This window comes from Diorhabda sublineata, chromosome 1, assembly GCF_026230105.1.
Source record: "Diorhabda sublineata isolate icDioSubl1.1 chromosome 1, icDioSubl1.1, whole genome shotgun sequence".
In the NCBI taxonomy this organism is placed as follows: Eukaryota; Metazoa; Arthropoda; class Insecta; order Coleoptera; family Chrysomelidae; genus Diorhabda; species Diorhabda sublineata.
Genome location: NC_079474.1, coordinates 11,811,038 through 11,828,340, shown reverse-complemented (window position 1 = coordinate 11,828,340; position 17,303 = coordinate 11,811,038). Strand labels below are relative to the sequence as shown.

At 29.0% G+C, this 17,303-nt stretch overlaps 1 protein-coding gene and 1 long non-coding RNA gene across 4 annotated transcripts in view; one reads left to right on the top strand and one right to left on the bottom strand.

The window, feature by feature from the left end:
• LOC130450478 (proto-oncogene tyrosine-protein kinase ROS) overlaps positions 1 to 17,303 on the top strand; it is a 42,437-nt gene that overhangs the window by 613 nt on the left and 24,521 nt on the right. For all 3 annotated transcript variants that reach the window (XM_056788894.1, XM_056788877.1, XM_056788886.1), the window contains exon 2: positions 4,773 to 4,832. In XM_056788894.1, coding sequence (XP_056644872.1) covers positions 4,773 to 4,832 — 60 coding nt within the window. The remainder of the gene's footprint in view (positions 1 to 4,772; positions 4,833 to 17,303) is intronic.
• LOC130450547 (uncharacterized) overlaps positions 8,093 to 17,303 on the bottom strand; it is a 28,363-nt gene continuing 19,152 nt past the window's right edge. The window contains exon 2 of the long non-coding RNA XR_008910586.1: positions 8,093 to 8,369. This is a non-coding gene — a long non-coding RNA (uncharacterized LOC130450547). The remainder of the gene's footprint in view (positions 8,370 to 17,303) is intronic.

The window sequence follows — 17,303 nt, the reverse complement described above, 5'->3', positions numbered from 1 at the left end:
TTATTAATAAAAACATATCGCTCCGAAATATTTTATCAATATGAACCCATTTCTATTTGTGAAAGATGTTATTGTACAGAGTGATGGGAATTTTATTAATAAATTAATGGTGATAGATAAACGCCAGTGGCGTAGCTACCACCTGACGGATTTTTGTCATGAAATGGTTGACTGCGAAAAATGACTTATTAATCTGTTGCACGAAAAAAGTAACTATCAAGAAAAGAGCCAGAATTTTTTTCTCCTAGAAAAATTCTGATTATTTTTTGTCAACTTTTTCAAAAAAAGTTCTTATAAGTATCCTTATTTCTCTCTATGCTTTGAATGTGTTGTAATTTGTTATGAAAACGCAGAATTTGGTAGGAAAAGTTTTGTTTTACTGAATTTCTCATAGGAAAGCTACCTTTGACAAAACTTGAGAGAGATAAACCATTTTCTGGCAATATTTGATTGGTAACCGCCATTTTGTATCTGAATTTTATATGTAAACACTTTTTTGACAGAATTTGGTAGTGAAAAATGATATTTTTGACAGAATTTCATGTAGATAACTGATTTTTTGGTAGAATTCGATGGGAAAAAGCCATTTTTTAACAGAATTTGATAAAGAAACGCCATGTTTTGTTAGAATTGTATATAAAAACGCGTTTACTAACAAAATAAATTTGACGTAGAATAGTCATTTCTTTCATTTTTATGGAAAAACTATTTTTCGACAGAATATGATAGGGAAGTGTCATCTTTTGACATAATTTATTAAGAAAAAAAAACGATTTTTATTTAGAATTTAATAGGAAATGCCATTTTTTACTGTTTTTAATAAAGAAAAGCTATTTTTTGACATTATTTGATGGGTAACCATAATTTTTGCCTGATTTTTATATGGAAACACTTCTTGTGGCAGAATTTGGCAGGGGAAAATATTTTTTGACAGACTTCGATAGGAAAATGTCATTTGTTATTAGAATTTAATTGCAGAATTTTAAATGGAAATGCTTTTTCTGACAGAATTTGGTAGGGCAAAGAACGAAAATCCATTCTGTCAAATAATTTGATAGAGAAAAATGATTTTTTGGCAAAACATTATATGGAAAAGCAATTTTTCGACAGAATTTTATAGGGGAATGATATTTTTTGCTAAATTTTGATGGAAAAATGCTATTTTGTGACAAAATATCATAGGGAAACTCTATTTGAATAGAAATTTATAAAAAACAGCTTCTTCTCGAGATATTCACACCGAAAAACATCATAGAACCTTCCATAGTTTCCTTAAAAATCGTTAACAATTGTATCATGTTTTTTCCTACATTTTTCTTTGTTCTTTTTATGATTTTGTTCGATATTATCGTATTCAAACAATATTTACTTCAAATTATCAATTACACTGCATTTAATTGAATAAAAAAAAATAATTAACAAAAAGTTCAATAAATAACGTCACTTGGGTGGTTTGCAGTTTTATATTAAACATAAAATTGTAAAAATTAATTATTAATCTCTTGTTTTTGATGACCCTTAGCTACTTAAAGCTATAATTATTATATTTGTGATAAATTTTTGAACCTTCATCGTATTATCTATGTTTAAACACATATTTGTTTATGTAATTATATTCCGTTGGCGCCTAACGGTTTTTTTGCCTACCATCCAACCATTATGTACTCCCTATTTCCCAGACAGATTTTTAAATGGCGGCAACTGATATGGAAAAACACTCTGTATAAGATTATTCCAAATATTCATAAATTAAAATGTTTATGTTATAATCAAACGTTATATAATGTTTTAACTAAATTCATTTAATTTTTATAAAGGTCTAGGATGCTTTATAATATTTGACATTGAACTTCGTATTGAGTGTTGCCTAAAATACCTTAAAACGTAATTATAATTTAAAAAATTTCTAATAAAATAAATTTAAGCGGAATTGAATGCAGCACGTGGTTGAAATGTTTGTAAATAAAGATATGCAAGAGACTAAGAAACCAATTATAACTAATTTGCTTTAATTAAATACAATTAGAGTTAGATTGAAGAATGAATGTGGCAAGCAGACGACGATAAACAATTTCGCTTACTTATAGAAAATAGTTATTTAGTGATACGATGTATTTTCTCCAAATGAAAAAAGGTTAAAGATCAATTAATTGGATATACAGTACATAAAATTACATGTTGAATTCTGGATGAGTTATTGGAAAAAAATCTGCACTTACTCCTCCAAATTTAATTTGACTGACAATATATTCAAGATGGCCGATTTAATTATACGAAATGATCTTTGTCAAATTAGTTTTTCTTCATATAAACTCGTATTTATAATTCTATTTCGGCGAGATTTTCAGAAAAGCCACATAAAATAACGTTGCAGTATACCTTTGAAGGAAGTCGTACCCTAAGTATTCACTCAACTGCGAAGTACTTAGAACAGGTGGCCCTGTCTGTCTTCTTTATTATTACTCCCTTTAAGGTGGTCTGAATGAAAATAATCTTTGAATTTTCGTGTTTTTGAACTAATTTATTCGGCTCAAAGTATTTAATATACAGAACAAGTATCGAGAATGTCATAAGATGAAAATTTACGTATATGATACGTGAAACAAAGTCGAATAGAATGTTGAGTAACTAGAAAAAATAATTTAGATTTTAATTGAATAATTGAGATCTACGTGCCAGTAAATATCAGAAAAATAAAAATTTTAATGAGAGCATCCGGATTTAGAGAAATTGAATTGGTATATATACTGGTTATGATGTTTATTGGTCGAAGTCGAACAGAGCCGGGTTCAGGGGAGTGACAGAAATTTTTTTAATATTTGATGGAGGATTTTGTGTATTTTTGGGAGTAGCTTTTGATATCGCTACTTTCAGATAAAATTTAATGGCAAAAAGTCTTTTTTTGTAGAATTAAAATAGGATGAACCTATTTTTTAACAGATATTCATACGTACACATCTTTCTGACAGAATCTGATAGGGAAAAGTGATTTTTGACAGGATCTGATAAGGGGCGAATCCTTTTTTCCAAAATTTAATATGTACATGTCTGTTTTGACAGAATTTGAATGAGAAACACTATTTTATGACCGATTTAAGAAATGAAAAGCTATTTTGGATAGAACTTTGTAATGAAAAGCCACTTTTTGACTGAATTTCGTGATAAAAAAGCATTTTTTTTGAAGAATTCGATTGAGTAATGTTATTTTTTGATAAATTTGGTAGTGAAAAGCCATTTTTGACAAAATTTGATAGAGAAACTTCATTTTTTGACCGACTTTGGTAGTGAAAAGCCATTTATGACAAAACTTGCTACAGAAAAGGCATTTTTTGGTAGAATTTAGTAATGAGAAGCCATTTTTTGACAGAATTTCCGAAGAATTTGATGCGAAAACACCGTTTTTGACAAAATTTTATTTGGAAATGTTATTTTTTGACAGAATGTGATACGATACGATATTCTTAGATGAGAATTAATAAGAAAAAGTTATTTCTGACAGAATTTCAATAGGACGAATCTATTTTTTGACAGAATTTTATATGTACATGCCTTTTTGACAGAATATAATAGAAAAATGTCATTTTCGACAGAATTTTAAAGGGAAACACTATTTTATGACCGATTTAAAAAATAAAAAATAATTTTTGATATAACTTGGTAATTAAAAGCCAATTTGTTAGTAAAAAAATAATTTTTTCCAAGAATTCGATTGAGAAATTCTATTTTTTGACAGACTATGTAGTGAAAAGTCATTATTGACAAATTTTAATTATGAAGAGCCATTTTTCTAATAGAATTTGATAGAGAAACTTCATTTTTTGATCGACCTGTAATGGAAAGCCATTTCTGACAAAACTTGGTCGTGAAAAGCCATTTTTTGACAAAATTTTGTAGTGAAAACTCTATTTTAACTGAACTTGCTAATGAAAAGCCATTTTTTTGGCAATATTTGCTAGCGAAAACTATTTTCAACAGAACTTAGTAATAAAGAGCCATTTTTTGGCAAATTTTGATGGTGTAACACCATAATATAAAAATTTTAACATGTTATTTTTTGACTGAAAAGAAGCAAGCCATTTTTTCACCCAAATAAACCGTAAAAAGTTACTTTCGAATAAATTTGAATCAAACATGCACTTCTGAATATTAAAGAAATGAAATTTTTCCAATTAAATTGAACAGGACCGCCTCCAAACGAGTTTCAGATATTTTTTCATTGTACATTTTAGATTCAAACATAACAAAACGAAGCAAATCGGCTACGTAGATGGTCTGGTTGGGTTCTAAGGTGTGAAAAGTAGGTACTAAGAGTCATATGCTTCTTTGGAATCGACGAAACGCATAAGCAGACTTATAACCTGTTTATATTTGTAAATCTACATACCGACAGCTCTAAAACGACTTTTGGTATTCCCATGTATACAATTTTGCGTATTTTTTCTGTCTTTCTCATTTCTCTTTGTAAACTACGTGTACAAAATTCAGTTTCTAAAACCGTATCTGTATTTTTTAAACCGTAACATGTTAAGGGTTTGACTAATCATCAATCTAGGGGTGGACTAATGTATAATTTTAAATTACGATAAATTATGTGGAAAAAAACTATAATTAAAAATGCACCAATTAAAGCTTTTCATTGTTCAAACACTTGTTGAATATATTAACATGAATTACGTCATGGCTAATTCCTACGATATGTAATTGGAATAAAAATAAACCACCCTGTATATATTAAATAACGATTGCTCACAATTATTTTTCTTATTTTTCAGAACCGGACGGATAAAGGCCATTATGGCTACGCCTGTGATCACAATTGCAGTATAGAACACGTAAGATCCTTTTTTTTTTCGACCTGTATGGAAAAGGTACCTGTTACTATTTCCTGGTGGTCGTCTTCGACCATGAAAGATCATTTCCTGTCCGTTTCGCCCTTTATTTCCTTTCCATTCGATATAAAATAATAAAATCGAGCCGGTTCAATGATTATAAACACAGAGCTGGAGTTATGTACATTGTAATTTTATTTTTTCGTATATTGAGTACGATCCTGTATTATTAACGATGCTATTTGATTGGATTAACGACGAATGTGAGTTTTTTGGTCTCGTTATCGAAGAGAACATGTGGCCACTTGGGTTTTGATGATGGGATGTCTGTCATTTTTCTTCTAATAATGACGTTGCTGTAAACAGCAAAAGGTACCGGCGCTTCTGTTTAATATTTATCTGTAATTTTGAAATTGTGAAGTAGAGTGTGGGTTTTAAGACGACGTTTTGAATTATTTGTGAAAAAATAAGACATTGATAATTGTTAGTTGCCAGTTAATCTTTGTCTGGGTTGTGTACTGGGAGAAATATCGATTACGACAAATATTTACGAAATATTTCACGTATATCGTGTAGTGTATAATTGAAATACATGAAATTTTTTTCTTTTATACATGTTAACGTAAAAGTTTTATTTAAAATGACCATTTGTTAATCAAAATGAATAAATTTGGAAAAACATTTTTCGTTACAATTGAATTTGGAAAAAATATTTGTTGACTTAAATTAACCAGCATCAATCTTTTTTTAGAAAATTAAATTGAAAAAACCCGTTTTTGACCACACTTGACCAAAATAGCCATTTTTCGAAAAAAATTAATTCGAAAAAACAATTTCTTGACCTACATTAATCGAGATCAACCATTTTTTGACGAATTTTAATTGAAAAACCATTTTTCAACAAAATTTGATTTGGAAAAACCATTTTTTAATAAAAATTGATTGAAAGAATCATATTTGAACCATATTGAATAAGATTTTGAAAAAAAAATTACAAAAACCATTTTTTGACTTAACCTACTCCAGAAAAACCTTTTTTTAAAAAACAATTAATTTGGAAAAACCATTTCTTGATCTACATTAATCGAGACAACCATTTTTTGACGAATTTTAATTGAAAAACCATTTTTCAACAAAATTTGATTTGGAAAAACCATTTTTTAATAAAAATTGATTGAAAGAATCATATTTGAACCATATTGAATAAGATTTTGAAAAAAAAATTACAAAAACCATTTTTTGACTTAACCTACTCCAGAAAAACCTTTTTTTAAAAAACAATTAATTTGGAAAAACCATTTCTTGATCTACATTAATCGAGACAACCATTTTTTGACGAATTTTAATTGAAAAACCATTTTTCAACAAAATTTGATTCGGAAAAACCATTTTTTAATAAAAATTGATTGAAAGAATCATATTTGAACCATATTGAATAAGATTTTGAAAAAAAAATTACAAAAACCATTTTTTGACTTAACCTACTCCAGAAAAACCTTTTTTTAAAAAACAATTAATTTGGAAAAACCATTTCTTGATCTACATTAATCGAGACAACCATTTTTTGACGAATTTTAATTGAAAAACCATTTTTCAACAAAATTTGATTTGGAAATACCATTTTTTAATAAAAATTGAGTGAAAGAATCATATTTGAACCATATTAAACAAGATTTTGAAAAAAAAAATTACAAAAACCACTTTTTGACTTAACCTACTACAGAAAAACCTTTTTAAAAAAGCAATTAATTTGGAAAAAACATTTCTTTACCTATATTAGTTGAGATCAACCATTTTTTGACGAATTTTGATTGAAAAACCATTTTTCAACAAAATTTGATTTGGAAATACCATTTTTTCAACAAAATTTTATTTAGAAAAACCATTTTTCAACAAAATTTGGTTTGGAAATACCATTTTTTAATAAAAATTGATTGATAGAATCATATTTGAACCATATTAAACAAGATTTTGAAAAAAAATATTTCCAAAACCATTTTTTCACTTAACCTACTCCATAAAAACCTTTTTTTAAAAAGCAATTAATTTGGAAAAAACATTTCTTTACCTACATTAGTTGAGATCAACCATTTTTTGACGAATTTTGATTGAAAAACCATTTTTCAACAAAATTTGATTTGGAAAAACCATTTTTTCAACAAAATTTGGTTTGGAAATACCATTTTTTAATAAAAATTGATTGATAGAATCATATTTGAACCATATTAAACAAGATTTTGAAAAAAAATATTTCAAAAACCTTTTTTTCACTTAACCTACTCCATAAAAACCTTTTTTTAAAAAGCAATTAATTTGGAAAAAACATTTCTTTACCTACATTAATCGAGATCAACCATTTTTTAGTGGAAATTAAAACATTTTTGTCCTATTATTATTACAAAAACCATTCATTGAACTCAATTTGCAAAAATCATTTTTTTGGTAAAAATTAATTTGGTTCAATCTTTTTTGGACACAATTTATTACGAAAACCCATTTGTAGACTTAAATTAATCAATATCAACAATTTTTTTGGAAAAATTAATTTTAAAAACTATTTTTCAGCGAATTTATTTTTGCAAATCCATTTTTGATCCTAAACAACCATTTTTTGCACAAATTCAATGTGAAAAACCGTTTTTGGACCTAACTTTGAAAAAAGTAATTTTATGACCAAAATTTAGAAAAATCCATTTTTGATCTGATATAGCTGAGAAAATTTGATTTTGAAAACAATTTTTGTATCTATATTAACGGTAAAAGCCATTTTTGATAAATTGGATCCAATTTTTGACTATCAATTTTTGGGAAGTAATTTCCTATGAAAGTAAACCAAAAATACTTTAAATGTTCTTTTGAAAAACCATTTTTCGACCTACCTTAACTAAGAAACAACATTTTTTTTTTGAAAATTTCAATCGAAGCACTAATTTTTCATCGAGTTTAACCAAAAAAAAAGCATTTTATCGAAAAATGTTATTCGTAAAGACTATTGAAAACTATTTTTCACAAAAATCTAAAAACAATTTTTTTGACAACATGTACGTTATTTGGAAAAATCAATTTTCAACACACGTAATAAAAGAAAAAAACTGTTCGATAAATACCAACTGAGAGAAGCCATTTTTTGTCCATATTAATTTGTACGACTATGAATTTTTCCAAAACACCCTATATATTCGTATATTTTTAAAAAACCATTAATAAAACCGTATTTTTAGTACATTTCGCTACATATTCAAATAAAAATAATTAATAATACATCTTCCGAATAGTTTATTTTGAAGAATTTTTTTTTAATTACATTATTTTGTCAACATTTACTTCAGCACTCGCTGTTTCTAAATAGTGAACCATATGCAGAACCCTGGGAAAATGGAATCCGATCCAAGGATTTTCGATAAATATAACGCACCAGTTACGAACCTACTGAAGAATGAAGGCCGGTATTGTTTATATTCCCAAAGAGATAAAAATGCTACTGGCATGGTGTTCTGTTAACTGTTAAATACGATAAACAAATCCTAGACCACCGGCTGTCTAAAAAAAAACATTTCATATATTAAATATATTTGATTGATTTGATCAAGAAAATATTCAAATTTAAAAAAAAAATTATTCCCATATGTATAAAAAGTGATTAAAACGATCAACTACAATGAATCCTGTGCATAAACTGTCCACGTGACAACAGCGCTTATCTTATTAGACGAACATGGCTATCATTAATCAGCTGACTGACCAAAATTAATCTTTAATAGTTTTTGCAGAATTACCGTTTTTTCTATTTGAAATTTATGTAAATATATCGAATTTATTTTCAATAATACTATTTTCGAAAAACATAACTCACAAAAAGATTGTTTTAATTCCATTTATTTCCCTTTGAATCTTTGGTTATGTGTTATATTGTGTTAGTGAACGTTTGTCGTATATTATTGCAGTTACGTGTCAGATTTAACTTTTTTTATTACGAATGATTTATTATTATTATTATTATTTGTATGAGTTTTTTCTTATTCCAATTGTTTTTATATTCATTTTATTTAAATATTTTTAACAATAATAAGGAATTGCCACAATGCGATGTTGCCGTATGTATTACATATTAAGAAAAATCGTAACTAAAGTGTATTGATGATTTCGTATATACCCACATATCATTAAATTTTGTTTATATACTGCATACATCTCGGTAAAAACGGTGATGTCACTGTTGTAAAGTTTTAAATTGAACTAATGGTCAATTCTTGCCAATACATTGACTTTATTAAATTCTGCCAGTCGCATTATTGTTGACGTTTCGAACCAATTAACGAATTGAATAAGTTTAGCAAAAAAATGCTAATTAAAGATCAATTTGTAAATGTTTGTTGATTTTTATTGCGAAGTACGGCGTTTCAGAGGAAAATAATGGGTTTTTATATTGTTTTATAGTATATATTGATACGAGGGTGGGTGTAAAAGAATACATGTATATAGTTTGACCTGTATAAAATTTTCCCGTATTTGGATAAAATAATTTATTTTATTTTTGATCACATAGTAGTATAAAAGTCATAATTTAGCTAAAACAATGAGGGAAAACAAGTTCTTTCGAATTTTGTTGATTTTTTTATAAAAGATGTCACAAGAAAACTGATTTATTTACCAAAATTTGAATCATTCAAAGAAATTTTCATTTTCAACTACTCTGTACAGTAATTTACGGAATTATTCTCTAAAAAAACAACATTGTTGGGATTTGGAAGATTTTTTATGAAGGATGTCCCATAAAACTGATTTATTCACCAAAATTTGAATCATTCAAAGATATTTCTATTTTTAATCACTCTGTAGAATAAATAGTATAATTTACCGATTGAATTATCGAAAAAAATAACAGAAAAAAATAATTTTAGGGAATTTTTCATTCAGGATGTCCCAAAAAATGATAATTTTACCAAAATTTCAATCATTTAGAGACATATTTGTTTTAAACCACCCTGTATGATAAACTCTATAAATTATTGATTGAACTATCCAAGAATATGAGAAAATAAATTCATTAAGATTTGGGAAATGTTTTTATGCAGAATGTTGTAAAAAAACTGATTTTTAAACTAATATATAGAAAATTCAAAGATATTTTTAATTTTAACCACCCTTTACGATGAAAATTATGATTATTTTCATTTTCAACAATTGAACAATTTCAAATTACTGTCACAAGTTTTTATTCAAAGGTTTTAATAATATTTTTTTAAGAGAAAATATATAAATATTTTCTAAACGACCCTCGTATTATTTATAGTTCTTCTTCTGATTTAGATATACGTAAATAAGACTATATTAGAGATATTTTATTATTTTGGCATCACTGATTTAGCATAATAATTTCCTATTTAAATGAGATAAAACGGAAACGGATTTACGGTCACTGGCTCAGGTAATTCTAAATAAAAATCTGGTTCCTGGTCGCACACGTATCAAATTCGCTCCTATGCGTATTTTGATAACAGGAAAAAGGATATCCACGAATTTTTCAACTGCATACTTCATAATTTCGTAGTTTTAAAATTAAATTAGTAGCAATTTCTATGAAACGGATTAAAAAAATTAGAAATTAGAAAAAAAAATAGCAATTGAATACTAAATTAGTTATATCTATTTCGTGATATTACCAGTAAGAAATGACGAAACGGCAACGTTGCACTAAATGTGTATATTGAACTTTCGTTTAAGATTTTAAAAATTTTAATAAAAATATGAATATGTGCCAATAAAATTTTTCCAAAAACATCATTTCTTTTATTTTTAGAAAGTTTACAGTTTTTAAATCTATTAGTTTCGTTTTAACATATTTCGACGCTATTATATAATAATCAAACTTATTCATAGTACGCCACTGTATTAGTTTCGCGCCAGACAAGGAAGTATGTCGACTTATGTATTCGCGTTACGGACATCTGTCAATAAAAAAAGATGGCATGTATAAAGTTTGTCTTTACTTATATGTCTGCTATTATTGACGTTTAGATGAAGTCGTAATAAATATCCAAACGAAAATTAAGCCAATATTTAATATTTATTACGGTTTTTATGTATAAAAAAGCCTCTAAACGGAAAAATAGACGTTAATCGAGGTCATTTGTTAGGTCATTATATCTAATAATTCAATCTAGTAAACTAAATGGCAACAATAAAGTTAACAAGTACATGTTGTACGCCTACTATTACGCATTCATATATTTTTTTAAATATCCCTTAAAGGCAATTGCCTTTGTGTGGTACTTCAACTTAAATAAAATCCATTCTCACCATAAATTTTGTTTTGGGTAATAAAAAACTTGTTTCCAATGAAAAATAATATCGAAATTTGAAAAAAAAAATTTAGTTATAGTCCATTCGTTTTACGAGAGAAGTATTTTTAATGTATTCTTAATCTAACGAACAATACAGGATAATCTAAATAATATTTAAATATTATTGTGAAAATTATCAAATTTCTATTTCTATGTCAGGTAGTTTCACTCTTGTTCCTCAGATGAAGATGACCAGTGATCTTCTTCAATTTTAAGTTTTATTAGTTTATTTTATCTAGAAAGAAGAGGAAATACTCATCGTTTCTTTGTTTTTCATTCACTAGAATATGATTTTCTTCTTTTATTCCAATTCTTTCACTGCTACTGCTTGTTAACTATCTGAGAGTATGTAATTTATTCATAAAAGGAAAATTCGTGTGTTTCCTTTCAACAGAACCGGACTTAGGCATGGGCCAACCCGGGCGTGCGCCGGGGGCCGCTGCGGGGGGGACCTCGCGACGAGCCATATAGCGTATTGTGTATTGAAAATAAGCTACTGAAATCGATTGACTGCACTAGTGTTATTGAAGAATTTGTAGGTAGCAAAATAAGAAAGAAATGTTTTTAATTTATGAACGTAATTTTGTACTATTTTTAGTTAGAAATAATGAATAAATTGACTATAATGAAAAATCAACTTGATGTAAGAATTCACGTAAAACGCCCGCCTTACATAGGCCCTTTAAGTATTTTGGCCCGGGGGCCACGATGACTCTAAGTCCGGCTCTGCGTTTCAACATTATATACAAACAAACCTTATTTTCCTTGCTTTCGATTAGGTAAAATTGATTTTCATAATAAATGAAGGGACTATAACTTAGTTATCAAAATACGCCCAATTACACATTAGGACGAAATTTTTACTCAAATTTGTTCCCCTATTTATTAATCGTTAATTCGAAATCTTTGATTGAAAATCACCCTGTATATATACATTTCTAAAGAACACGCGCCTACTTAATCAATTTAACGTCTCGAAGGATCGTGATGGTGTTTACAGGTTTACAGGTCAGGTTAAGATGAACTAACAATGACCCTAACAGCTCCCCGTGTGATAAGACGTATTTTTATGTATAATTTTATCAAATGCTAGTTAATTTATTTTTCTAAAAGAAAAAAAGAAAAACTTAATCTCAGATACCAAAAAAAAAATTAACGGGGAAATATAAATATTTTTTTTCGTTAAACGACTGTACTATAAAAATTTTTAATTGATTTATAATAAAAATAATTTTATTGCACCATTGAATAATAAGTAAAACCACCTGTCGTATATATGTTATGAATTCTACGTTGAAAATTAACAATTTTCCTTAAAGCTCCTTTTCGTATTCCTTTTTTGTATCCTTTCCTTTATCCTGCCTCTGGTTGTTCGTCCCAACGTTATTCCTAGATAGTCGAAGATCGATACTGTTTTATAATTTTCATATATTTTGTTTTTTCTGCTTCTTCTGCTTGCTTCTTCTTCTATTTTGTTGATTTCTTTATTAATTCGCTCTGTCCATTCGCTATGATAGTTATTACATCATCTGCCTATGCTACAACGAGGCATATTTTTTAAGTAAGTACCGTTTTGCGATTCCGCCGCCGCAACCCCAAGGTCGGCGTTCCGCACATGCGCGTTGGCTATCTACATCTGTCTTGTCTACGCATTACAGTCTGATTCATTGTTTACTGAATGTTTAAGATGTCTCCGACAATCATGAGTTCTGCCGATTGAGAAGTACGGGCTGTTATACGATTTCTTAGTGCTGAAGGCGTAAAACCGATCGATATTCATCATCATGGACCCCGCTAGTCTCTCACCAACCAACTGCTCGAGCTAAATAGTCGCAAAATCAGACTAGGGATCGGATACGACCATCTAAGTCGTCACCTTCACACCATGGGCATCACTGATGATCCGGAGTGCCTCTCGTGTATGGAGGATGAAACGGGCGCGGTTTAAGCACCTGGGCAAACCCCACAACCTGCTTAACGACATCGAAGGGTTCAAGCCAAAGCGGCTTCTAAAAGAATAGCGAACTTTGGTGATGTCGAATGGGACACGACGGGTCTATCTGCTGCACGGCCGCCCACACCTACGAACTATGTATTTATATCGAAAATTGAATTTAGGATTGAAAAATCTTCGTTCGGCCCACGTATTAAAATCCTTAACAATGTTTTGCGTGACCTAAGTGATCAATTTACTCGTCAATTAAATAATTTCCTGCTAAACAATTAATCCACGGTTTGTTGTCGGCTACAAAACGCAACAAAACGAGTGTTGTTCGGTAGGTTTTATCCAAAATCCAAATTATCTTTTCTGAATACCAGATGAAAGGTTTTTGATAGTTTATATCACATTTTCCTTCTGTCGACATAAATACGTTCAGCAATAACAGTATTTAAACAGTAAAAAATTGAGTTGTTACCTAATTTACTACTTCCTCATTTATAGTCCCGTATTATAGTCATAGTTAACGTTACCAAACCGCAAGTTAATTCAGTGGTATCAAAATTCAACGAAAAGTTTTTAGTAAATTTCATTTTTAACTCAAATATTAAACAAAAATAATTATTTATGCAACAAGTGAGTAAAGTAATAATTTTTTTCACGAGTAAGACGGTTTGACCAATTCCTACGAGTAAAAAAAAAGTTATTTTACTCGCGAGTTTCACACAAAATTTGTTCCAAGTGCGTAGGCCTAAAAAATCCGACAAAAATTTTATCAATTTTTATTTTGTAATATTGTGCAAACTCGATGTTTCGAACTAAGAAAAACCAAGGCGATTCGGATTAACAAATAATTCGTAGTTGCTTTTATCAAAATCTTTATAATGAAACGCAAAAAAAAACAGTAATCACGAATAAGTAACACTAAAAAATTCAGCGTTCTTGTTTTGATTATCTAATTTCGAGCCCTCACGATCGCCAACTTCAGGTTCATCTCCATCTGCTTCTTCCAGCCGTAACAGATCTTCCGCGTTTGTTAGATTTGGTTCTGCCAAAACATTTTTCTTTACCTTCCATACCTCCATCCAAAGAAAGCAGATTAACGCGTAATTCACTTGGGGGAATTAGGTCTTCAGCATCATATTCAACGTCTTCATCGTTATCGGACATAATTTTGTTCCAGCACTTCTGCAAGACTTCAGAAGAGACCTGTGCCCAAGCATTGGATAGCAGACATACTCCATCTTTTAGGTTAAGAGTTTTTAACAACGTAACAACGCTGTGTTCGTTACTTGATGAAATATGGGCTAAAAGGCTTTTTCCAACTGTAACTGTAACTGAAATGATCATAAGATGGACCCCATTGTGGCCAAGGAGAAGACGCAGGCCGAAAAAGACTTGGAGAAACGGAATAGAGCAAAAGAAAAGAGTATTTAATATAGAGAACTGGAGGTAAAATGCCGGAACCGAAAGGAATGAAAGAAAACAAACGATAAACTATGAAGAAAACAAGGAGTAATCCACCTCAAAAAAGAATTTTGACACTCTAGAAGCGATAATCCAATTAATTTTTGGATCTCCTGATTCAAAAGGTTGTTGACCCCCGACAAATTACCACTTCGAAGTAAATACATCCTCAACAATAATAATAACAATTTTTTTTTAATTATTTACCATCAGCATATTGAACATTCAATAATAATTCAATTTAATTGAGAGATTCCGATATCAAATAAAGTCGTTATACATTCTGTTTTCGTCTAATTCATTGATGATAGTTTTGCAAAAAAACAGCCATTCGTTATCGTGGATATTTACATAAATATAAGGAGAAAACTAGTTTAAACTTTAATGACAACAAGAAAGGTCCTTGCTTTCTATTTATCGAGATAATGGGTCATATCTTCATGTTTAAATTAATAATAGATTTATAACTATATTAAATCGATTTTTGTGTGATTTTAATGTTACTTGGATAAGATTAACGGTCGTTAGTCTACGAAAACACGTGGCTTTATTCCAAATGACGACTGGGCACGGTTTTGAGACTTGCACATTCATATAGACGCTCAATGTCGAATTAGAGCGTCAAATATGATTATGTAGTATACAGGGTGTTTCTATATTCTATCGACAACGCTCTACTACAGGGAGATCCCAATAAATTATTCATTTTGTTATAGTAATACGGTAATACCATTACGGAGTCTAGTTGCTGAGATGTAGGGTGTTCAAAATTTTAAATCAAAATCAAAAATTTGCCATAAATCAATAACGCCTTTAAATTTTTTTTCAAATTTGGTGACCAATACGCTCCTTAATAAAGTGAGGTTTTTTGTTCTAGTTTTTTGTTTCTATAAAATCGAAAAATCATCCGATTTCGCTGATTTTTTTTTAAATCTCCGTTTTTGCGGCGGATTTACGAAAAAAATTATGGAAATAAAAAAAAATGAAAACTTATGTTGGATTCAGGGCTTTATGAAAATGGACTTATTCACGTAAAATTGTTAATAACTTTTTTCCAAATAATCAAATGAAGTTGTTATTATTTTTTCTTCATAATCTACATAAAAAAACGAATAAATTGAAAAATAATTATACGAAAATGTTGATTTATCATGTTTTTACAATTAAAAATAAAAACAATTTCTCTTAAAACCAATTATTGTAATCAAGTATACAATATTTAAAGTTAACTTTGAAAAATTGAAAATTTTCACCATTAAAAAAATGGTAACCTGCTAAGGTTGACTGTAAAAGAGAATTGGGAGGGGCGCAGAGGGGTGGGTGTTTAAAAAGCCGACCAAATTTGAACATTTGTTCTGAGTTTTTAGCACAACACCACCACCCGCCCCACTCCCTAATCTTTTTCCTTTATTTTTGTCATTTTAAGATCATTCATTAAAAATTTTGTCTATTGTTTGTTTAAAATACAAATAAATTATATTTTTTTGCCATTAAACACGAAAATATCGAATTTCGTTGGTATAAACGATATACTTGCAGACATTTGTTTAGAGGCAAATTTCAGCTCCATAAAAGGTTATTAGTTTTTCAACTAAAAATAGTCAGGCAATTTAAAACAAGATAAGAAAAAGAATTTGCACCAGTTGCGTAAAAAATAGGGGGATAAAAGTGAAAACTAACCCTGTCAGCGCGCCACTGGTTAAATATCTCCAAAGTTTGTTTATGTGAAATTATTACTTATATTAGGTGGGATTTTTTACTTTGGAGGTCCCCTCGTTGTTTGACTCTTGAAAATCGGAAAATCGTCCGATTTCGATTATTTCTTTTAGATCTTCGTTTTTACGGCGAATTTATGTGAAAAAATATAGGAAAAATTATGTACAACTGATGATTCTTGAATGTTGAGTAAGTTAAAATAATATTTACAACTTCAAAATTTGATATTTTCATGTTTAATGGCAATAAAATATAATTTATTTGCATTTTAAACAAAAAATAAATAAAATTTTCAATAAATGATATTAAAATAACAAAAATAGAGGAAAAAAGTTGGGATTTGGGCTGGGGGAGGTTAGTTGTGCTAAGAATACGTGGAAGAGTGCATTTTCATGAAACATTTAAAGCCCTCAAACCTGTATAAGTTTTCATTTTTTTTATTCCCATAATTTTTTTCGTAAATCCGCCGTAAAAACCCAGATTTTAAAAAAAATTCATCGATATCGGATGATTTTTCGATTTTCTAGAACCAAAAAACGAGGGGACAGCCAAAGTATAAAATTACCTCACTTTATTAAGGAGTGTATTGGTCACCAAATTTGAAAAAAAAATCAAAGGCGTTCTTGATTTATGGCAAATTTTTGATTTTGATTTAAAATTTTTAAAACCCTATATCTCAGCAACTAGGCCCCGTAAGGGTTGGTATTCCACTATCAAAATAATTAATTTATTAAGATCTCTCTGTAGTAGAGCGTTGTGGATGGAATATAGAAACACCCTGTATAAGGAGCACTCTTAAAATGATACTTACGATGTGTATGGCCACCATTTGCAAATTAACCTAAACAAAACGGACATTCTGAGAATTTTTTTTTCTTATTCGTTTAAATCAATAATTCCAGTGTTGCCAGTTGATATTTAACGACAAAAATCCACAGCGAGGGATTATTGATGAAAAACAATTTCCCCAAAACGATGTGAATAGAAGAAAACACGAAAAATTGTTTT